At 36.8% G+C, this 25,105-nt stretch overlaps 2 protein-coding genes across 2 annotated transcripts in view; both read right to left on the minus strand.

The window, feature by feature from the left end:
• Positions 1-24,340, minus strand: part of LOC149618986 (septin-9-like) — a 46,456-nt gene extending 22,116 nt beyond the window's left edge. Inside the window, exons 1-3 of the mRNA XM_089855633.1 lie at positions 24,154-24,340; positions 18,385-18,418; positions 1,419-1,574 (exon numbers count right to left, since the gene is read on the minus strand). Of these exons, the coding sequence (XP_089711759.1) occupies positions 1,419-1,574; positions 18,385-18,418; positions 24,154-24,168 (205 nt within the window). The 5' untranslated portion in view covers positions 24,169-24,340. The remainder of the gene's footprint in view (positions 1-1,418; positions 1,575-18,384; positions 18,419-24,153) is intronic.
• On the minus strand, positions 15,332-16,578 carry LOC149618988 (uncharacterized). The gene is made up of 2 exons (XM_089854201.1): positions 16,116-16,578; positions 15,332-16,034 (listed from the first exon to the last, which is right to left on the minus strand). The coding sequence occupies exons 1-2, from the start codon at positions 16,491-16,493 to the stop codon at positions 15,372-15,374; spliced, it is 1,041 nt and encodes a 346-aa protein (XP_089710327.1). The 5' UTR covers positions 16,494-16,578; the 3' UTR covers positions 15,332-15,371.
• Positions 24,341-25,105: the final 765 nt, after the last annotated feature.

Consider the following 25,105-nt stretch of genomic DNA (forward strand, 5'->3'; position numbering starts at 1 on the left):
CGATGTGTGGCAAATGCAATGGTACTTCATGCACAAACAAACCGGAAATATGTTTTGCTGCTGAAGAAGAAGATTCTGATTTGTTGTAAATTGACGAAACTTTTATCGTATTGTTTCAATAAAAGTGATAAAAGAACTTTAAATGCTAAACCTCGTTTCACTTGTTTGAATTGGTTAAAAATCATTATGATTTCATTCATATAGTATTAAATTCATAATTTTTGGTTTTGAAAGAAGGCGAAACGGGCAAGGACCCAAAGAATTGTCTTCTTCCTTGAGTTCCATACAGACAGATACCGTGGCAACTGGCAACGCCCCTTTCAGGGAGAGGGAATCCTTATTTAATTTTTCAGCTAATTTTCGCTAAAGTAATTATAATGTACAATAATACTTTTTTAAAGCTTACAACCAGCTCTAAACGATGATATTAAGAAAAAAGTATAATTAAAATTTTTAATTTGGAAAACTCAGTTTAAAACTGTAAATGTTAGGGTTAAGTTTTAAAGTTTTTTTTTTATTTTGACTTAATTAATTTGATTGTGATTAAAGATAGGTGTTTGGCGTACTATAATTAAATATAGTATGGCTCTTTCTCTAACGAATGAGCCATATTTCAGCATTCTGAGAAACGTTTGTGAATAGATATGTCAAGAGAGCCTGACAAGACAAATTTGATATAAGGGGGGATGAAACGGGGGAAGCACCACTCGGATTACTGGGGACTTTTGGTATTTTTATGAGGTCATCATATACTAGCATTGTGCAATAATTCAGCTTTCTCCTAATTTATTCAAGGTTAATTAATGTCTAGATTCCCTGGACTATTCGTGACGTGAGATAAAAAAGGTTTGAGGAAAATAATTCCCTATCTCAGCTTTAACTTCAATGCAGAGCTGTCAGACTCTCTATAAACCAAATTAGTCCAAGTATTTCTTTCTTTTGTCTACTAGCTAAATAACGGCCTGGCAATACTGAGGCCACTTCAATTTCGGCAAAAAAACCTTTTAGTGACAACTATTTATTTAAAACTGGCAGCAAATGGTGTTGCCTGTAAGCAAATATTTAACAAATTGACACTTAACGGGTCGCCGATTTAGAAGATGGGGATGGTATATCTGTAAAATCAAAATCTATCTTTGCAAGTACCTACTACTTAAAAGTAATACATGTAAAACTAGTTCCAGTACCAGGGTAAAGTAATTAAGGCTGCACGTCATTAAATCAGCACTATTATTTATTTATAATTAAAAATATAGATAGTTTTCACACATGGAGAATTCATACCATTTACACCAGGAGGCCGGGCTACCTGGAGGACAGAAATCCGTCTGCTTTTTGTCCTCCAGGTAGCCCGGTCTCCTGGTGTAAATGGAATGAATTCTCCATGGAAAACCATCTATAGATCAAATATTCTTTACCTCTTTTGGCTAACAACTCCGCTTTGCCAATGATCCTCTCCTTTTCTCCGTGTGTCAAGGATGTCCCGAGTGTTCTTCTGACCAAATTGACAACACTTTTACAATCAACCAACCCTTTTCCAGCAGGATCCGCTGTCCGAAAGGTCTCGGCCAAAACTGAAAGGAATGAGAACTTTTTTTTTAAATTTTCATTGCAAATCTAGAAAAATCATCCCCTGCAGACAGTATTATATTATACACCTTAAGCTTAATAATGAATTCAAAAGATGTTTTTTGAGCGTATGAAATATCTCGCTTCGAAGCCCCAAGGGTAGATACTTATTAGACCAAAGAATGTCGACCTTATGTCCATAAACTTCCTCTAAAAACTCCTAGAAACAGCCCATCGTAATTTCCAGCTTTAAATGCAAAGCCTTTGGAATTTTTTTAAACACTGAAAAAAACGGTACCGTAGGGTAACAAGAGTTTGCAAAATGTTCCCATGAATATTTTACTGAGTATTTAGCTATATAATAATTTTATATATATTTCAGAAAGTTGTTTGTTATATGTTTGAATGTTTGCAAAGTGACAATTCGTTAATTTCTGAATTTGACAAAACTACTTGGTTAATATCACTGTTACCATAAGTTTGTAAGATATGTTCCATAAGTATGACACTTCTTATACTTCGTAATGTGAGCTAGCTCGAGAACGAAGCTAGAATTGACTATACACGTGGTTTTGCCGTCCATCTTCCTATCTAGTCTGTACAAAACCTTTGACAGCGCCCCACCAGGCGTTGCTTTACGAGAATCTATGACGTTGCACCCACGTCATTTCGTGACAAGCTCTAAGTAGCCAGTGACCAACTTATGGAACATACATTATGAACTTACATTGTTACTGATATCACCCATGCAGTTCATAAGATTTGTTCCAAAAGTTTGCCACTGGTTACTGTAACTGAGAGCTTGTCATGAAGTGACGTAGGTGAAACGTCATAGATTCTCGTAAAGCGACGCCTGGTGAGGCGCTGTCAAAGGCCTAAATCTAAATAAAGTCTAAATGGGAAGATAGACTGCAAAACCGAGTGTAGTCAATCCTCGCTTGTAGTTCTCGAACTAGCTCGATCTGTAAGTCTCTAGCATTACCATAAGTGTCAGACTTATGGTAATGCTATGAGAGATTCATTTGAAGTGGTTTGGTGGTCGATATAGGTTCGGACGGCGGCAACACCTAGCCATTAAGCCTTTTAAGAAAGTCCTATTCCAGACCACGAACATTTAAGCTTTATGATTAAATAATAAATAAACACCGTTTTCTTGAATTTGAAAGATGTAGAAAAGGTTAAGTTCTAAAGAAAGACATTATTCAGATATTTCACACGGGCTAGTCGAAAGACAATTGGTTATTTAGTGTCTACATAGACTTCTTCCCGGTTTTCTGTCCACTAAAACACCCGGGAAATGCCCAGTAGCTTAGCTAGTCAGCTATAGTTCAGTATTGGATGCGAAGAGCGAAACATCCTTCGATTTTTATTACGATGTCCTTGAAATATTTCTTCAGGGTGAACCAGGAACAAATCATAGTGAACATCCCTGTACACCGATTACGGGTTGCGTGTAATCGTTTTATTATTGTCAAGGATAATGCCTTTTAAATATTACGTATAATCCCTATTATATCGGTACTGTAGGTACAACGCGTATCTCGGTAAGGCTTAATCACAAGTAACGTAATAAGAACAAGTATGACACTCTAAATTACCGTTGTACTAATTCTCATAAGGACGATTGGTTCCCCATGTTATAGATATCGATTTTTCTTCAAAATGGGTCGGACAAGTTCAGAGGAACTCAAAAACTATTTTACTCCTTGGTATTTATACCTATTGGCTATTACATAGTTCTCAGACGTGGAGGATTAATACCATAAACACAAGGAGGACAGGGTACTTGGTGCATACTATACTCTACCCACCAAGCACCAAGTAGTCTGACCTCCTATAGTGTAAATGGGATGAATCCTCCACGTCTGAAAACTATGCATTCCTTGAGGTTTTACTATTTTTGGTGGCTTATTTAAGCTTATAGTTATTAAAATTAAGCCAAATGTTTGTTTTGAGTCTGAAAACGGAAAAAATTGCAGCTGGCAATCAGTTCAAATGGGGAAAAGTGTCTGGTAGCATTGCACCTAAGAAAATGGCGCAAAGTTCCGCTGCCGAAATTTTAGCGGTCGCCGTAGCGCGGCATAGACTTATCGTTATTAAGTTACTTATGGCTATACTGTTCTAATAACATGTCTTTGTCGAATATCGATAACTCAAGTGGTAGGCGTTATATGATACGCATTGAAGCGCATTGAAGTCAAAATATTTCCTGCTTTAGATCAGTAGCTGACATTATCATGACCCTGATTTGTCTTTCTGATACTCTGAATCTAAAACTCTAATCCTATTGAAATGGACAATTTAGCCCAAACTTTTAACTTCAAAAGTTCTAACTGCAACTGCAACCAACTGACTTTTTATTCAAATAGAGTAGTACACTTAGAATCTTTACAATCGGTTTCCTTGTTTTTAGATCAATATGGAGCTAACAACTGCTAGGGGGAAGAGATAGTCTGACGTCACACAGCCCCTCTCTGGTTAGCATTTTTGCGCGTAGAATAGCTGTTTCCAACCGTTAGGGGGATGAAACTCCAGTAAGTGATAGAAGGGTGTGACGTTTCAGGGTAAGAACTGTTAGCTCCCTATTGCTAGAAATTAAGTGTCATCATCAAAAAATTTAAAGCCATAGTAGCCTAGCATTTAATTTCTGTTTGATAGTCTTAAATTTCTTAAGTATGTCTAAAATTGAAGCTTTGAAAATTTAATAATTCTAAAAAAAAATATGCTTTGATTCAGATATCCCGAAAATATTGTGATCTAAAATTTAATTGTTGATTTATGCGCTATTATCACTTTAGTACTATGATGTAGACCATGGCTTACAACACATCTGAAACATTCACTGGATAGTTGAATTGATTCTTGATAGTAGAGCATGCTATATTATTATTATGGAAATATGCTTGGGTGCCTCTATGATGAAATGGCACCCATGCTTTTTATTCGTTTGGCTTTGATATAACCAAAGGTGGGAGACTGCCTATACTCGTTGACATCAAGTTCAAAAGAAAGCCGAGTGTTTTTGACAGAAGGTTTATTCGGTATTTGAGTACACGTATACTTGGCTTTGTTGTTTAAAAGGTTACACCCTTTTTCATGGTTACCTAACTTTCAGAATAACTATCGTATGCGGTGCTAGTTTTTATAATAAAAGAACAAACACGTATCGAAAATTAGCATAATTGTGCAATCGAAATAGTACGCCTCATTGAACTATCAATTCACAATTTTAAATCAGATTGAAAAGGGAATATGAAGAGAACTAATTTTGAGTGGATCAGCTAATTAGTATTGATAGTCTTATATTTGCTAAACATAGAGGCCGCTAGTTATCTACAAAAACAGGCTGCCTCGAATCAGACGATTTTTTCAGGCACATTATTCCATTTTAAAGGCTTCCAAATGTCGCTTATCAGTGCCTTGGATGAATAACAGTGCCTATGGATTTCTTACTCTAGCCTAATCACTAAAACTATCTGCTGTTCTTCTATTCCCCGGGGATATTACAATTATAGCATAAGTAAATTTATAAGGGTAATAATTTTATCACTGTTTAGAGTAGGGTATCGAGAGGCTAATGTACGGTAAATCAATTAACCATTGTAAGAGATAGCGCTATTCTCTCTTTACGGTAAGGTATAGAGGGGCTATTCACTCATTAGGGTAAGGTAAGAGGGACTATTCACTCATTAGGGTAAGGTATAGAGGGATTATTCACTCATTAGGGTAGGGTATAGAGGGGTTATTCACTCATTAGGGTAAGGTATAGAGGCGTTATTCACTCATTAGGGTAGCGTATCGAGGGGCTATTCACTCATTAGGGTAAGGTATAGAGGGGCTATTCACTCATTCGGGTAAGGTATAGAGGGGTCATTCACTCATTAAGGTAGCGTATCGAGGGGCTATTCACTCATTAGGATAGCGCATGGAGGGGCTATTCACTCTTTAGGATAGCGCATCGAGGGGCTATTCACCCAAATTTTCTGTACGCCTTTTAAGTACGGTACGATGTGGCTACTATTACGAGTCCAGACCTTAGGTCGTCTTGTTAAAAAAAAGTATCGATCCAAAATTTAACGACGAATTTTTAAGCTAATATTTCCAATATTTCTTTACTATTGGCATTAGAAACATTTGTCAATGTGAACTAACAAATATTGCCTATGTATATTTCATTGCTTACATTGCTCTAAAATTATAATGAAATATATATTATCATAAGGACATTATCTCTCTCTAAGGGCCCAAGATTCTATGTTACGGTTGAAATGTGTGTATGTCCGATTTGGTCAGCCATCCGTCTCATCTCAAGTGGTATAATAATTGTATAGCCTAAACAGAGGCCGAGCGTATTCGCTGCAGAGTAACCCGGCATTGAACATTTTTCCCTCCTTCAAAGATTTCTCACGACAGCTCTTCGTGATTTTTACTAAGCGCGAATTTACCTCTTGTGTCTGAGAGAGCTGGGTGGTTTTTGAAATTCTCTTACTTATTTTTTCCCCTCAGTCCTTCCTCTCTCGCCTACCCGCCTGTTTTAATCTGATTCCCAACCGCTTGGGAGCGTTATCTCAGAGCTCGCGTCTAGACCACGACCGGCTTAGGATATCGGTCGTAGCTGATTTTGAAAATTATTTTTCTCTCCCGCGAATTTCACGAAAAATTCGGAAGGAGCCCCTATACAAAATCTACGTCACATCTAGCAGAACTAGATGTTTTTGCTAATAGATGCGCTTGGGCCCTTAGAGAAATGATGTCCTTATGATATTATTTTTGAATTACAATACCTCAGTATCGCCATCTACAATTGACCTCAATATAACGAAATGAAAACAAAAGATATGAGGGTGAGATAATGTATGTTTAAACGATGAATCACGGCCGATATAAATTATAAACCAAATAAAATTCACGACAATACAAAAATGAGCACCTGCTTCGTAACTAAAGGCATAATTAAATAACATATTATCAGTAAGTACCCTAATGATAAATTTCTTACTGATATTTTGTTGCCATATAGGGGTTTTGCCTTAAACTGGAAACATTAGCAAGTTCCGGGAAACTTCAAAACATACGATTTTACAGGAGTTTAGGCCTAATTAGTTGGATTTAAAAAACGTTCACTAGCCTCTGCCTTTATCTATTCTCAGGGATAGATTTAATTTTAGAAGTAGCAATGGAGAACGGTTAGTATTTACCTCAGTCCGACTCATAGCGCAGTATAGAGCTCATCCCTCCAACACGTATCGAAAAGCTTAAATTATCTTATTGGCTCACTTGAACTAAGTTTTGATGACGCTGCTTGATGAACACGGTGAAAAATACGTAATTCCTATTTATCTCTGCCGCTATGACCCACCTCTTCTTTCATACCCCTCCGAGAATGAAAATGGGGTCCGGGAATTTGACGCGCGCCTAGATTACTCTGTTCTCCATTCCTACTTCTAAAATTAAATCTATACCTGCTATTCTTTTACAGAGAATGTTGCCGCATATCCTCCTTGCTCTCTAACTGCCTCTCCCAAAAATGACGAAGCTTCAAGCTCCTATTAGTTAGTGAAACGTTTTACCTCTCCGAGTGACGATGACGTCCCGGAGAGGTATTACACTGGACGTGTCTGTGTGTTTGTCACCACATTCAAAGTTGGCAAATCGGAGCAAACGTGTTCGCGAAACCAATTTTTCGCTTCTACTCCCATCGTTAGGATTAAGAAATACGCACCAATCGGCTAGGGTTACGAGAAACGTCTAGACCCTCACTATGTCAGGGTTTCCCGCAATTGCGAGTTTTCATATCATTTATTGTGAATCAATAGCCTTACATACCTTAAATTTAGAAAAATTGTTAAAGAGGCATAAGTTTGAATTCAAACGTCAACAATAGCTATGTTTAAAATGATTTTAGGAATAAAGTTTCATTAAACGATTTAACTAGAATTAAGGTAAATTAATGACGATTAAAATAATTCATATCAATTACATTTATTTAATTATTTAAGAAAAACCTCTTAATTGCGTCTCGACTCGGAGAGGTTTATTTTGGTTTTTCAACTTGTTAAATATATTTTACTCTGCCTCACTTTCCAGGGGTCACTTCTACGACGGCGTTTTGAATTTGATATATAAGTTGGTTGGTGGAAATCAAATTTTACTTAAGCGTTATACTTCTAGTTGTTACGTTACTTATGGTGGAAGTTATATAGCCTTTTGATAGAAAAAGTGTTTAGGCATTTGAGCATAACAAAGCTAAATGTTCCGGTAACACCAAAACAAATTGTTAGAAAACGAATAACGAAATACAACGGTGAAATCCGTTATTTCACCTGTTTCTATTTTCTCTTTGTTTCTCGCAAATCTGTCTTGAAGTTATTGTTTTCCGAGGTTTGAATGACCTTTTTTCGAATATGACGCACGGAGTTTGGAGCTTTATGGGATATTAAAATCACGATTTTACTTTAAGTTTATAATGCTTATTATAATTTGTAATTAGTTATTTTAATGAAAAATGTTTTTGATTTCGTCCAATATTGTTCAAAATTAATGGACATATATTTCGATAATCACGTTTTTCTTTAATCATTATAACGAATAAGGAAAGTCAACTTGTAGGGGATCCACAGGAACCACGCTGTTTTAAGTTCGAGTAATACTGGTAAAATATTGTAAGCTGTAACTGGACAGCAACTGGTAACACAACTATTAGTTTTATCATTTATAATAAATAATCTTTAGTTGTCGCTTCCTATACTTTTGCCTTGTTTCTGGTTATATTTTAATTATTTTTATGGCACAAAATTGATTTTTCCCCATTCATAATTAAGCCGGATATTTTAGGTGGATTTTTTTAAGTGGATTAATCCGGATTAAACCAGGTGGTTTAAACCGGACTGGATAGGTAGTTGCCAATCCTGAACTAGCGATTCCTATTCACGAAGATCGACAAGAAAGTTATATGAAATTTGAGATGATAAGTTGTAAACATTACAGGGTTGCCACAGAATTTTCAGAACCAAATTCCCTGACTTTTCCAGGTTTTCTCTGACCTTTTCGCCGATCTTTTAGGAAAAAAGTGTAAATGTTTACAGCACGTTTTAAGTGCTTATAATTAAATAAACTTTCTACATTAAGTTTTCCAATGTATTTGTTGCACCAAAATGATTAAGAAACATTTTGACTAAAAATAACAGTATATAACTAACATATTTTTTAGAGCGAATTTACTTTACAAAAACCATTCTAGACATTTTTAAGGATTGCTCTAGAGTTTTCTGTGTAAAGAGAGGATGAGGAGAAACTTTCAAATTACTCTTTCAATAAAGACTTATCCCCAGAAATTTACCCACTAAAATCAAATTCCATGACTTTTCCCTGACCTTTTTAGCCCATTTTTAAATTTCCTGACTTTCCCAGGTTTTCCCTGACCCGTGGCAACCCTGCATTACAATATTTGGTAATATTAACTCAATTCTATCGAAAATTTATTATAGACGAGTTTTATGGGTTTTCGGTTTCGATTTGCCTCCATCTTTAAAAATGGCGAGCAAAAAGTAATAAAAATGTTCCAAAGGGCTGATGGGCAAAGCTGGGTGTCTAGCCTGCTGGTGGCCTTGAAAGTTGTTTGTGTGTTGATGTTTGTTCTCAATGCAAACTAGTACAGAGTCAATTTGATACCGAATATAACGAAACTGCACGGTTAATATCAGTAACACTAGGGGTAGGTTTTAGAAGTGGTTATGTGGTTGAGTTCTGATAGTTGGGACGGAAGTGAACCCCTAAACATTAAGACTGTAAAGAAGGTCCTGATATTTTAGCTTTAAGGACAACCCCTAGTTAAGCATCGATGTATCGAATCTGAAAGTTCTATAGACCATTCCACTAAATGTAGAGAAACCATAGCAAACGTTTAAATTACCGATAAATTACCTATTCAATATTCAAATTTTGGGGAAACAAAAATTACTGTTCAGTTGGTAATTTATATTTTCCCGTGCTTATACAATCCATTACTTTAAGCAAAATTTAATTGTGAGCACTATCTTGACTGCTTTACACGTATTTGCGGCTTTTGCTACCAAGACGGCAGCCGTGGCCTTTCTAATCTGATCTCTAACTAAAGATTTATTAAAAGACTAATTTCTAGCGCAACTTTGTAAGTATTAGTTAGCGAACAGCGCTTGGTGAGTCATTTTGGAAGTAAACACAGAAATAACTGATCATTAAAGTGTAAAATGAAGCTTTTAATGCGTATATAGTAAAAATTACGGTAATTTACGCGGTATTTGTTAAACTACCGGTAATTTACGGACGGTAAATTACCGACTCACTTTCTACGGATGGCGCAGTAGTCCTCATTTTCTAGACTAATTAAATGCTAATTATTTTCTAAAAGAGATCTTTTAATTTTAATTCCTTTTATGTTTAGAAAAATACCGTTCTTTAAAGGTATGTTATGTTATCTAAACTATTCTTTTCGTAAAAATTGATATTTTACTTCATAATTATTTACTTCCTTAGAATTAAACCTCGTAGTTTTTTATAGTCACGTCTTCAAAAGTGAAAATTTTAATATATGTATCACTTCAGGCAATTAATTTCTACACTTATCTTTTCCCATCTTCGCCTACAATGACAGTTTTTATTAATAATCTTATGTTATCTGAAAACTTTTCTTTTCATAATAATTGATATTTTACTTCATCGTTATTTACTTCCGTGGAAGGAAACCACATCGTTCCGAAATCTAATAGGAATTAAGATAATGTTCTTTTAAATGAAAATGTAGCATGCGACAAAAGCATGAAAAACGTCGTCTCCTGTCATTACCGTTCTTCTGTAAGACAACGGCAGGCGCCACGCCAATAAGACATCGTAAAAAGCGGAAGATAATTACCCATAACAAACTCGGTACTTCCGCTACACGCGTATTTCTTTGCCTTAAATATTACACGCAGTACCATCACGTGACTACTATAAATACAGGGCACTAAAGATTCCAAAGAGCAGAAAAAGAAAAAAATACATTTTTGGGGGGAAATTCCTGACAAGATTGATATTAATGACTGACTTTTGGTGCAGTACGAGAGTCAAGAAGCCAAGGGTTTACACAAAGTCTTAATTATTCCTGGGTCTGAAAGGTGATACTGATGAAATTTGTGGTCATCAAAGTACAAATACGCGTAATTCTTAATATATACTCTTGTAAAAATGTTTCATTGTTAGTTCTGGCCATTATTCACCACACAGTCTCATTTAAATCGTTAAATTCACACTCATTAAACATGTCTATTATTTATTACGAATAATTTTTACGTCTTCGAGTGACGATGACCTAACGGAGAGGTATTACACTGGACGTGTCTGTGTGTCTGACCAAGGTCTGACACCGCGATCGCAGTTGGCAAATCGGAGCAAACGTGTTCGCAGAAAGCAATTTTTGGCTTCTACTCCCATCGTTAGGATTAAGAAATACGCTGCGATAGGATAGGGTTACGATGTTGTAGCAGAGTATATACAGAATAAGCTGTCGTTCGAGATTGGGAGTTGCCTATCCTCTTAGCGTGAAAACCAGAAGAAAATAGGGTGAAAACATATTTCCTCAAGCGCATTCTTTATCCATGATATCAGGTTAAGCCTTGTTCTTTAAATTAAAACAACCATTAAATTCTAGTAACTGCGCGAACACTGCCACAAGACGATTTACCCGGCATTCCTATTGTTTTTTGGAAAGGCCTATTATACTTATATAAAATTTCGATATCAAAACTTCGATTTCAATTTGTCAAGAAACCCTTGCTTGTTGTCATCTTAGGAGATCCGAATTAAAATTCAATGTAATAAAAAATGTAACGACCTATTGTCTATTTTCCTCTTTACTCGCACAATTTTTGTAAAACTAGAATTCCGACATTGAACCATTACCTAGAACCCTTTTAGTTGGATCTTGGCCTTTAAACTTTCAAATTACAAACTTCATTTGATAATAAAATTCTGCTCAAATTTAAAATCATTTCAAACTAAAATTTCATATGATAATACCTGCATATTTTTATTGAAATATATACTAGAGTGATTAGCCCTCGTTTTTTAGCTTAATATTTGTTTTTAAAGGAACGTACAAAGTGTTATGCAGCCTAGATCAAGCTAATCATCTATCAAATAGAGCTCTACTGTGCATGCGCGAATTTCGTAGCCTTTTCAGTGAATTCCGTTGCATCCATGATCCATCCGCCAAATCGTTCCACGCATACAGTCGTGTGATATCACCAAATCACTACTCCTCGAAAGCGTAACACTACTACTTCAAAACATAGTTCTTGACAAGCTTTGGACATACCTTTAATTTTCGAATGAGACTACATAAAATTAGTTCAAGCCACTTTCCTGGTTTTTATCATTATCGCAAGGATATCTTGATTTTAGTGTAAAATTTGTAATCTTATATTTTACTAAAATGTTACAGAAACACTTTGCAAATCCAAAAAAAAAAAAATAATAAAAATAAAATAATAAATGGGTGCATGAGATTTGAAAATTTATGAGCAGACAATTTTTAGGGTACAAAGTTTCGTGAGTTTTGGTTAAAATAGAGTTCTTTCAAGAATCAGCAGAGGGGGACCGAAGGTGGGGTGGAAGTGGGTGGCGTGGGTTATATTATATCTACTAGCGTCACCAATGGAGGGGGCCCGCGTCAATCAATTCGTCGTAGTCTGTAGCACTCTCACCCCTCGCCTATCGCATCGCCCTCGACACCACCAAGAAGTTGAAGAAATATGCGGGGGTGTGCGACACATTTTTTTTTATATCGCCAACCAAGGTTCCGGGAGACTTATTTGGAAAAAAGGTAGACAAAATACAAAGAAACAAGAATTCGCGGTAGAGGCTGGAATATAGGGTTACTGACTGGGTTTTCTACCCTAGGTCTGGACTGGGAGCACGTATAGAAAGGAGTTAAATCAGTACGTTGGGGGCATGGACGAACTAATACTGAAGGACGGATGGCAGAGGGATAAAGTTGAAAAATACTTGTTAATTCGCCTTCTAGCGGCAGATAGTAGCAAACCGGATAGTGGGGGTTTTATGGGGGAATCAACGTTCTAAAGAGGGATGCATCTAACGTCTTATTTTGTCTAGATGGCGCTAGCTTTTTCCGGGATTTGACTCTGTATTTTTCATAACGCCCCTCCATTTTGGGGCTGAAAAGGGGGAAGTAAGCTTAACATTCGTTGTTTCGTCGCTTAGAATGGGGCTCTATGGGCTGCTATCGGTCCTTCAGTATTGGTTCGTCCATGTAGGGGGAGAGGGATTACAATTTCAAGCCCTTGGGCGAGATGGGGAAAAATGTGAGGTGCACTAGTAAGATCGCTACTGTGCAACTCAGCCGCGAAACATGTTGCCGCTGGAATCGTAGTCTTATTAGGGGTTTATTGTCGCCATTTTACTCGGTCCCGCGCACCTGTTAGGCACAAAGAACTCTGAGCTTATAAATTCTCGAAACTTATGGTAACTCCGGGATAGGTGTAATTTTAGAAGCTTCTAAAATTATATCTATCCCTGGTAACTAGAGCGATGTAACGGGGCTTTATCCACTTTAACAACGGACAAAAAATATTATCTTTAGAACACAACAACATTTAGGAGAAAATTTTAAATTTTCAACTCTTTCTTCGAAAACAGTTCCATTAATTACTTACAGAGAAACCAACACACATGCGGAAGGCGCCCTCTTAGGCTATCCCTCGCGCCAAGAGTCAACGCCGAGTTCACTACATTCGGAGGCTAGCCAACTCGCAGTGCCTCTAGTGATGCTTCTTGGCCCAAGAAGATGGTGTTTGTTTCTCTTCTGGAATTAATGGAATGGCCTATTGGGAGAGTATTTTCTTAGCGGAGACTGCAAGGCTTCTTCTGGTGGAGGATTACCTTAAACGGAAACGATCGCTTACTGTGATATCCATCCGTAAAGCGACTATACCAAGTTAGCCATGTTACCTTTTGGAGGCTCTCCATAACCGAAGCGGAAGCGGATAAAAATTTTTTTATCGAACCAGAAGTATATAATACTTCTCTTCGAGAGAAATGTACCACAAAGCGCGGGTTATTGTAACATGATTCTTCCCAAACATCGGAATTAATATTTGGAGCAAGGTTACTAAACCGAATCACATACGCGATAAATAGTTCCCTCATCATTACTGTATTATAGCTTATTAGCTTTACTATTTGGCAAAACGCGCTTGCGGGTTTTTGTCCCACGTCAAGACGAGGTTTGTGGGTTGTTTGCTGGGGATTTAGCGACAAACAATTATAAAATTCACCCTATCACTGTGCGATGCCCATCTGAAGTTTGATGAGCGGGAGAGACGTTGTGGGTGGCAGACGTATGGAGCAGAAATAAATTAATGGACTTATTCTTGTACCGTATAGTACAGAGAGCTTTAGTTGAGGAAGTAGCAATGATTTGTGAGATAATATACACGACCATATTGGTGAGTTGAATGGTGGAAGAAAGCTGAAACCCACCAACATGGCTGCCGGAACTTAGATAAGACTGAGGGTCTGACGTAGAATTGACCCAACTGATTGGTCTCTATTTCTAGAGCTTTTTATAAAGGCCAATGTTTTAATTACCCATTCAAATTTCGTGAAAAATTAATTACCCTTTTGTAGGTTATTTATAGTAATTTAAGGTTTTACAGGTAGGTTTTTGAGTGCAAAAAATACTAAAATGCATTGACAATTTACCATTGTAAACTGCAGTTTGTTATATATTGGTGTTTGTTACATTAGTTTATAGGCGAATTCTAACCATTTTAATAAATAAATAAAAAAAACTACCAGACAAACATAACCGTCTCACAAGCTAGACCTCAAATCCACACAGGAATGAATGAAAAGGGATTTTCAAAAATTTTAAAAAGTTTGTTTAAGAATACTTCTTTTTCACACTTGCAAAGCCAAGCAATAGACAAACGTCACTAAAATTATTCTATTTCATATTTACAAAGGGGCAGTAGCACCCCAAAACAGTTTTTAAAGATTTTTTTTAAAAAAAGAAAAGGCCCACGGAGAAGAATGAGCAATTAGGAGCGCAGCCCCAGTAAGAGGCAAAATAATAGGCCTTTTCAAAAATAGATAGTAAAAGTCTGGGAGACCAGGGAGAAATGAGATAAGGAGTAGAAATAATAATGGGCGACCTGCCTCTTTCCTTCAAGGTTTGACCACCTTGTTTTCTTAAGACGTCACATCCCCTATGTGGATTCAAAGACTTCAACAAACTAAAGAACTTTGATGGACTGTTAACTTTGAAGATCTCTCTAACGTCTTTGGGCCCACATACCGCTTGTTCAGTCTGCACCCTATATGACGATACTGCGGTCCCCCCCTTTGGAAAATAGTCTATTCTCAATATGAAATTACTAGATGGAGCCTTAAATCAAACGTTGGCTCCTGTGGTAGATCTTCTACACATAAATTTTATCTTGCCAAAGGCAGGATCCAATCAGAACTCGTAATTTATTGAGGACGGAGCTAAAACTAGCCACTTTTAAGCCTAGAGGGGCAGTCAACTCCACCCCTCCATTATGGGAGCATCTAGGAATAGTAGCATTTGTTTAAACTAAACCACAGCTGAGACTTTCTTTCAAATCCATATTTGCTAAGCTAACTTGGGGCCATTTAAAAGACAAATATTTCATAAATGCTTCTTGGTTATAAAAATATTGTATTTATTTAAATAATTTCAAAACAAGTACTTAAGAAATAAACATTTTCTTTTTAATTACTACTCAAACTCAATATATTTGACACTAGAACAAATTCTCCTCTGGAATGCCTCCAAACAAAGGCTGCGAGTGCCAAATAAATTCGTGGCCACTTGCACAGGTCATCCTGACAGTTAATAGCGTTCCACCGTTTTCAGATATAAAATTTTCAGTTACATCAAATGTACTTTCACAGCCAGCTTCATCACACCTAAGCCTCGATAGCAGTTTCTTTAGTTGGCTTTCACAAACAATATATTTTTTATCCTCAATGTTCTGAGAAATATGTTTTGGGACGGATAAATGGTTAGATGTAGATGCTAATCTGTGTAGACTTGAAACATTTGAGGTTTTATCAGAAATCGCGCTTATGGATGCATGTGATGAATTTCTATCTTTCAAATTTACTGAATTGGAATTATCACGATGAAAAACAATTGCTTTGTCACCACTAATCGCATTATTCTTTGGAGTCGAACTAGTTTCATAATCTGAACTCTTAGCAACATTTAAGAGATCTTTTGACACTCCAGTGCGTTCATCCAAAGCTAACACTTCCAACTTAATTTTCTTTTTGTTAGCGCAATTAGACATACAACTATCAGACTCAATACTAGCAAATGTATTTCGCATGGGTTCGGTACTTTTAATTCCGATTTTCTTTCTTTTTTGTTCAGTTATACTATTGCTCTCACTTACATTTGGAACCTATAGCAATCAATACATATTATCAAAATAATTATATTTTAACCAGTGACAACTGATGAGTCTTGAATTTTTAATTCTAACCTGTTCTATAATTGGAATATCCATCGTTTCTGTGATATTTGGGAGGTTTATTGAGGGTACAGATAAAGGTTTGAGTGTAAATATTTCTCTTGGCAAATTTCGGCCATAACGAAGGATATTAAAACAATCAGGACTAAAATGTAACTGACAAACTCTATTAGACTCTCTAAATTTGCTAACTAGAAATCGCCTTTCTGACAAAGGCTTAAGTTTCAACGCAGTTACGAGTGCTTCAAATTCCTCTCTTACTGGTGTTTTGGCGAATTTCATCCAAGCTCTCGCCACTTCTAAACTAGATTCAACATTCGGAATTCTAAAACAACTAACTTTATTTTTCTTTGATGTCATATTACACCCTTCTATGATACACTTCGACATTTTCACAGCTGGGAAGTGGGAAGAATTGGTAATAAACACAAGCGGACGACAGATTAGTTTTAGCTGAAACCTGATTGGTCTAGATATTAACGAATAGAAAACGAACCCGCTATCATTTAAAAATGGCACTGTCGTTGTCTCTATAATTTATTGTTAATAATTAATTTATTGAGATTCTTTGAAACAAAATTAGAGAATAATACTCCTTTTTTAAGCTTAAATGAATGTTTTGAAACCAAGAAGCATTTATTTCAGTTTTTCCTTCAAATTTAAAAAAGGTTTATGATTTTATCGTGTTAGCTTAGGTTTCAGCAGGTGCAGTACTACCACCCCTTTACTACCTAACTCAAAGAGACGTTGACTACGGGCACATGACTAGGGGTTTATTAGTTTGAATCAGATATATATACCAGAAAAACTGTATTTTTTATACTGTATAAAATAAAAATAACTTCCAGGTACGAGTTATAAATTTAATGCAATTTTTAAGCTAACCTATTATTTTTTTTTGGATAACATTGTTAAAACAGATTAATTCGAAGTTTTAAAATGGTTCCTTTAACAAAATGGTACATAAGAAAAATTTCTATGAGAGTTAAGTAAATCAAAATTATGGTGTAAAATAGAAATTAATCTTTCAATTGCTATAAACGAAAATACAAACAGTAAACACCCATTTTAATATTATTGCTTATATTTTTAAATTTTTATTATACCAAGTAGTTATATCTAGTTTACTAGGGAGAAGGTATAAATTCGCCACATTTCTAGCTTTATATCCAGTCCAAACGTAGGTCCGGAGTTAATTCCCGCCTCTAAATTACAACCAGCATCTCATTGAAAAATCACGTCAGCGCGACGCGAATGACGAAAATTAAGTATTTTCAGACTGAGAAGAGGCGAAAGAGCCCGGCCTCCTTTTACGCCCCCCTTGTACTTTGAAAGGGGGACTGGGACTATGGCGCGCGAATTTTTAGGCATACCTTCTCCGTAGTAAACTAGATATCGCTTCTTGGCTGGCGCAGTAGAAGATGATAGCCTGTCTAGTTCTATCATGTCAAAGGTCAACGTTCTTAATATTAAAACCTACCCTTATAATATTATCACCAAAATTACTAATCACGTTTGTTTGTTAAAATTTGTTAGAGCGTTACTAACAGAGAGACAGACAACGCTGAGCCTCTCTTATTACTCAAGGACAAAGAATTCTAAGAACGGTTTTGAATGGAAAATGTTCTCTAACACTTTGTTTTGTCCTCCGGGCCACCGTTTAAAAGTTATGATTGCTGTATTTTACGGATGCTCCCTTCAATTTAATTAAGGCAAAGACAATGATTTCTAATTTAATTAAGGGGTCATACGTAAAACACTCCAATCATAACTTGTAAACGGTGTCCCATGAGAAAAAAATGTCATAGAGCCCAGCTGTACTTTGGTCCTACCACCCTATCCCTTAACACCCATCCACTTTCAGTCAACAGTAACTTAGATTGTATTCTACTTCCACGGCCACGTTAAGTATCCCTAAGAAGTGATATCTAGTTTATTAGGGAGAAGGTATAAGATGCCTAAGTATTCGCGCGCCATAGTCCCAGTCCCCCTTTCAAAATACAAGGGGGGGGGGCGCAAAAGAAGGCCGGACTATATTTCGCCTCTTCTCAGTTGGAAAATACGTAATTTTCGTCATTCACGTCGCGCTGACGTGAGTTTTCAAGAATTAATGAGATGTTGGTTGTAATTTAGAGGCGGGATTAACTCAGGACCTACGTCTTTTGGACTGGAGATAAAGCTAGATTATAAATGTGGCGAATTTATACCTTCTCCCTAATAAACTAGATATCACTTCTTCGTCAGACATCAACTTCGCAAGTTATTCATAAAAACAGCTTACCCTCTTCCAACGTAATGGGCAATACTGCATGATCCTGAAAAAAAAGGCGCAAAAATGTTAGATAAATATTTCAATAGATAATTTATCATAATATAGTTATGTTTGGTTGAGTTTACGAGCATTAACTTATCAGCCTTTAGTTAGTTAAATACTACTTGAAATTAATATCACGGCTAAAGGCACCTAAGAAATATCTCAATAAACCAATCAAAGTAGTCTAGTGACATAAATCACATAAATGGAGGGGCTTTAAAAGTAATCTGAAATTAGTATGTGGGTGAATGGTACAACAGAGGGGATAATCACTCGAAAATGCTAAAATTCACAATCGGTGTACTTTAAATTAGAGCGTCATCACACCGATTACGCTGAGTGATGAGCCCCTTGATTGCATCGAAGAATATGTTTACTTGACCGCGCAAGTTTGTGGGCGTTAGACTCTTTTAAATTTATCAATTTACTAGCAGCACCAAAAGATCCCGGCGTTTCCCGTCAGTCCTTTGGGACATTTTTACTACTTTTCGAGCCGCCATTTTAAAACATGACAGCAAATCATGCAAATAGGCACGCTAACTTTGGAACAATTCAGGTCCGGTGGGACTTATGAAATGGGGGAGGAATACACGGTAAAATGGCCTCACCGGACCTGAACTGTTCCACAGTTAGCGCGCCTATTTTTCCTCAACTTTTGCATCCTCCCCCCCCCCCCATTATCCTTGGCCTACGCATAGCAAAACTTGGATGAATACATATTCGGAAAGATAAATAAAAACAACTTCAATATTTATAATTAGAAAGACTAACATATATCTTAAAATTCTCGCAAGATCAGTTGGTTTCAAGGCAATTAAATAGATAGTCCCATCAGAATCAGCAAGGGCTATTTCTAATGACTCTATTGTTTATCGCCAAAAGTCACGTGATCAAAAACCGAGTATTTTCTTGGTGAATTCAAAATATAAATCCGGTTCAAGACAGTTTTGACTTAGCGGACTCAGCGGTGAACTCTACTAAACGCAACCCTAATAAAATTTAAGATTAAGCTATCTAATACCGTTTTCCTTTGGGCCTATTTTGTGTTGCCGGCGCTGGCGGCAAAAAAACCGAATTTCGCGTAATGCTGTTACAGGATCAAACAAATTATCGACAACTTCAAATGTCAATGGAATATACCCATGACAGTAACATATTTAATCTTGTTTCAATGGAACACACTATTCGTTCGACTTTGGTACGAAATAGCTATGTTCAGAAGAACTCAGTTCTTATACTAGTACAAAGTGCGTATTCCATTGGTAGGGTGGAAAATGCCCCTTAAGAATCGATAAATGCAAGTTTGCCATGTAAATCCATTGGTGTTGCGATCACGTGATCGTGACGACACAATAAATGTTGTAGTATGCATATTCCATTGGAAAAATGTCACATTCCCATCGCCCTAATTGCCGGAACAAAAGCGTGAAAGCCGAATTTCCCTTCCGAAAAGTAGTTCAGTTCAGTTCTACTCAATTTAGAGCTTGCGCAGTGCCATTCTTTGATCATTTTTGATGCACTTTACCACACCCACTTTGCTTTTCGACCTTTGGGATCTTTGCGGATATCCAACTGGGCTTTGGCTTTACCAACGCCATCTACATTTTTTCTAGGGACATGAATATGCCTGATAATTACACGATCGCTCCGCGTTTATTACATCACCACTTAGCACGCCGACGTTCGAGCAGACGATAACTATGAAACGATAGCCCATGAAATCGTATTCCAATGGACTTTATAAGCGCCATGTTTCCAATTACTATTGCCGTGTTGGCAAGTCGTAGTGCTGGCATGGCGCTGGGAGTTCAAGGCTAATTTTACCAATGGAGCATGCACCGCGTCTCATCACTACTGAGCTTAAACCATTGGAATACGCAAAGGTTTTTCGAGCGCCTCCGGCAGTAAAAAATCTGCCCAAAGGAAAACGCCATAAAAATCAGAATCTCCCTCTCAGGGAAACCCACACACGAAAAAAAAAAGTGCAATTACTGTGGTATAATTAATCTCAATTGAATCGGAAACGTTTATGCGGGTCAAGAAAACATTTCATCACTGTACAACAGCGCTTAGGTTAAGTGGTGTCAATTGCTATTTAAAATAGCATATGAAAATATAGAACGTCTATACGATACGACTATACATAGAACATCGTGCTGATAACGCATTGTAATAATTATTACGCAATTTTAAGAACGTGCCCTTAATTTCAAGTATCTGGAAGGCTAATAAAGTGGTAAGTAAATTAGCAAGCCTTTTTTATGTCAGTGTTTTTTTTTTTCTAAATAAGAAGTATATTAACGAAACGTTACTAATTATTATTTACCTTTCAAAATGAAAGTGATTTTTCTTATATTTGAACCAACTTTCAAACTTTGGGTCTTTCTACACCATTTAAAGGGACTGTAAAGTGTCGGCGAACCGTTGAATTTTTTTTAAGTCACCCGACATCCCCTCCCCTCTCTTGTGATTGGTTGTGAGACGCCTCGCTTCGGTGTTTCCCCAGTATTCACCGCCGAGAGTCCGAGACTCTCGCTGCATCAAAGAGGGTAGAAACAGGGGGAGTTGTGGCTAGCGGCTTTGGCAAGGCATTTTGGGTGTTCGCGCTTTTCTTCTTTTATTAAATTGTTATATTTCCCTCCTAATATCCGTATTTCAACCAGTAAGAGGGCAGAGATAGATGCGCGCGCACACCGGAAGCTTAGAGGTAAACTTTCAAAGCGAAAACACTCCAGCCAAGCCTTCTACTCCCACTCTTTCTACCCTCTTTGGCTGCATCTGCTAGAGAGTCTTGGTAGAAATACTTTCGTTTTGCTCACCCCCGGGGATTGTCACGTCAATAACGACGTTTTCAAGAAAACAATTCCAACGGTCCGCCAAAACTATACAGACCCTTTAAGCGTTATCAAGGTCTTTTATTTTAATATTTTAAACGCTTGTTCACAATTATAGTCAAGGTTGGAAATAAGCACAAGACACTGGACATTTGACCAATAAATTTTTGCCAACTTTTGATAGCTTGACCATAGATAATAAAGAGTGCATCGCTCTTTGCTGCGCTTCTGCGGGGGGCGCACGCCAAACTTCTGCAGTTGACTTCGGTTATTCCACGGAGCTGTATTGTACAATAAAGGGATACTCTCAGCTGCAAATTTCAGTGCAAATTTATTCCTGGTTCTTTTTCGATTAAATAGGAAGGCTTTAATTTTTTTTTTTTCATTTTTCAAACAATTATTTTCAATGAAAGTTTAATTTTTCAAAATTTGTTAGTGTTAGCAATGGGTCTCGATTTTAGTGTACAACTCACGGCCGAGGCTTAGCTCTGCTGCGGCCTGCGGAGCCTGAGGTTGTTAGAGCACGCTTACATTACAGTGCCACGGTAAAACGTCATGTTTGGCTACTCGGCCAAGGTATTTGGGCGCATGTGTGTGAGAAACGAAACGACTGTGCCGTTCAAGTTACCTTCCCTCTTTACCTTCCCTTTCTTTACTTCCTCCATGCCAAAAGTGATAAAAAACAAACAAAACGAGGCCTTAACCTTCTACTCCTTTTCTATTTAACCTCTTTGCTTGTACCGTTATTTCTCCCCTGACTACTATCACAAATAACATAACAAAGATAAGTACGACACTGAATGAAATACGTTATACACGATTTCTGCCAACCAACTCGTTATTTGGCTGAAGTTTCGTTTAAGCTACCTCTGGCGAACTTTGGACTTCAGGATTTTAAATTTTTAGCTCGAGTGCACGGACCTCTAGGCCTTAGTTTCAAATAGTGTGAAACTGCCTACAGCCTACTACACGTATTTGAAACTAGGCCTAGAGGTCCGTGCACTCGAGCTAAAAAACTCGCGGATATTTTAAATCCTGAAGTTCTTCGTCTCTTGTCAGCACGTACTAAACTACGTTACATAGAGACCTAGCTTTGCTCGTGCTGTCAACCGATGTAGTAACAGAGTATATACATAATAAGCTGTCGTCCGAGATAGGGAGTTGCCTATCCACTGCCTCCTTTACTAGTAAAGGAGGCAGTGGTCTATCCTATAGCGGGAAAACAAATTTCCTCACGCGCATTCTTTATCCATGGTCATGTTTTGTTAGGTTACTTTTTCTCAGCGCGAGAGCTGTTCGAGTAAAGGCATAAATTTGTCCCTATTTTGACATCTTTGAGTTAATATATTTTGATTCTTCCATAGGGTGATGGAAAAACTCGGGCAACGAAACAAGAACTACGGTTGTTTCGCTGAACTTGTCTTTCGACAAGCCGGCGACGTTTCGACTATGTTTTTATAAACGCGAACTTTGGATATTCGAATAAGTAGTCGCGATAGGAACCAATAATACTATTCGTATATTCGACGAATGTCACGAATTCACCGAAAAATATAATACAGTATCGAACATTTAATAGAGTCGTTGATTAATGTCCCTTTTTGTCATCTATAAATTAATTCCTTTTAGTTTCTATGTTTTCACGCGATTCTGTGTACTACCATAAGTTTATAAGATATATTCCATAAGTATGGCACTTCCTATACTTCGTAATGCTAGAGACTTACAGCTCGAGCTAGTTCGAGAACGACAAGGGAGAATTGAAGTCCTACACTCGGTGTTAATTTTGCACTCCATCTTCCTATTTAGCCTGTGCTAAGCCTTTAACAGCGCCTCACCAGACGTCGCTTTACGAGAATCTATTACGTTACACCTACGTTACTTCATGACAAGCTCCAGTTTTAACCAGTGTCAAACTTATAGAACATATCTTATGAACTTATGGTATACTTCAACCCTTCACAGGTACTTCCGATTTGAACAAATGAGTGGCCAAGGAAAGCTTACGACCCCTGGTTGATTTTTTGACCAAAAGGTCACAGGGGCAAGCAAACCCTCAAAACACTTGGGATATAATTGTTTACTTGTTCATCTCCTCTTCGCGGGTACCTCCGATTTGACCTAAGGAGGTAGTGATACCAGGGGTGAAATTAAACCTTTTTTTGACCCCGAGGTCACGGGTTAGGAAACCGTTGAAACATGGGATTAACAGTAAAGAGCTGTATTATTGCATGGATTAGGATTAAATGATGGTATTTAACAAGAGTGACGTACTGTGACGTCATAACTTAAACACCACATTATCAAACCTCCCGGTTAGATGACATAATGCATAAACAAACAAATAGAAAGAAATTGCTACCAGACTCTGAAATATAACGTTGAAAAAAAAAATTCTCTGAATTAAAATTTAAATTTATTAAAAATTTACCAAAATTTGGTAATTTTAAATACAGTTTCATAATTTAAACTAAACTTTTATCATACATTAACCCTTTAGATCCAAAAAACCACTAGCCCACAATCTCACGACGGACAGCAATTTAATTGAGTATAAGTCGTCCAAAACTAAAACACGTTAAAATAATAGAATTTTCGAAGAATGTTTGAAGTTATCCAAATACTTAAAATAATGAATGAATTCTTTCTTAAACTAAAAATAAATTAAGATAAATAATTAATCTAGTTGAGCACTTTCATATATTTCTCACTTTTTAATCAGACATGAAACCGATACGTTTATAACACATTATCAATTTACAGTTAAGCACCTTAACGAGATAAGCTGTTCAGTTATTTTCTAATAAAACTTTTTCTAAAAATGTCACTGGGGCAAATTTAATTATATTTAAATACCCCTTAAGACATGACCTAGTAAAAATTATTTAAATGGTACACATACCTGTATTAAATCCATAATTACTGTTTTAAAAGATTAGTTTTGATTATTATAACTTTCTTAAATCGTTGTTTATTTTTATACACAGCTTAAACTCTGCGAAGCCATTTACTGCACCATTTAGTGCGAGGCTAGGAATGTTTTATGTGGTGGTGCCCCGTTGAAAAATCGCACGTGTAGCCTGACTAACGTCAAAACTTCTTTGAGACTTTCAGAGACGTCATTGCATTTTTTTTTCATAACCGGCGTTTCTTTTACCTTATTAGGTAATGATAGTACGACATCTATCTTTAAGATAACGAACTTCAATATGATAGTGCTCCCTTCCCGCTTACTCTCGCAAAATGTTTAGAGAATATGAATAAGCCTAAGCTTTGAAATGAAGCCTGCGAAGTGTTAAAGAGGCCTTCTAGCGCTGTATTTCAAATAAAAAAAAATCGATTTAAGGTTGCACCTAAAATTTTAAATTTCTGGACTTGTTTAAAATTATACATAACTTTCAGACTAGGAGGAATGATACCATTTACACCAGGAGACCAGGCTACTTGGCTGACAAAGTGCAGCACCAAATAGCCCGGTCTCCTGGTGTAATTGGTATCAAACCTCTTAGTCTGAAAAATTTGTATAATCAGAGCGTGTTTCACTTTTCTTTCTTTTTCTTTTCTTTTTCTGGTTTTTTGTGGAGCTAGGGAGCAGGCCATAGCAGCTCCTTGAGGCATATTTAAAATTAGACTATAATAGTATCAAGGAAACAGGGACTTATTTGGTAGGTATGGGCCAGATTGAAAAATTAAAGTATACATCAGAGTTAAGAACAGTTACATATTTGAGAAGTGGTTTTTGAGCTTAAGTTTTAATGATTTTACAGAGGTCGAATTAATAATATCATTGGGAAGGGAATTCCATAAGGGAACAACCCGGTAAAAAAATGACTGTTTAACGACGTTGAGTCGTG

This window comes from Phalangium opilio, unplaced genomic scaffold (assembly GCF_054372755.1).
Source record: "Phalangium opilio isolate 3A_F unplaced genomic scaffold, DU_Popi_V2 ptg000209l_1, whole genome shotgun sequence".
In the NCBI taxonomy this organism is placed as follows: Eukaryota; Metazoa; Arthropoda; class Arachnida; order Opiliones; family Phalangiidae; genus Phalangium; species Phalangium opilio.

Bases quoted from the DNA above. Each gene is read 5' to 3' on its own strand.
- LOC149618988 (XM_089854201.1), bottom strand. From the start codon at position 16,493: ATGTCGAAGTGTATCATAGAAGGGTGTAATATGACATCAAAGAAAAAT. The intron at 16,035-16,115 runs GTTAGAATTAAA...TGATTGCTATAG, and splicing joins ATATTCCAATTATAGAACAG to GTTCCAAATGTAAGTGAGAG.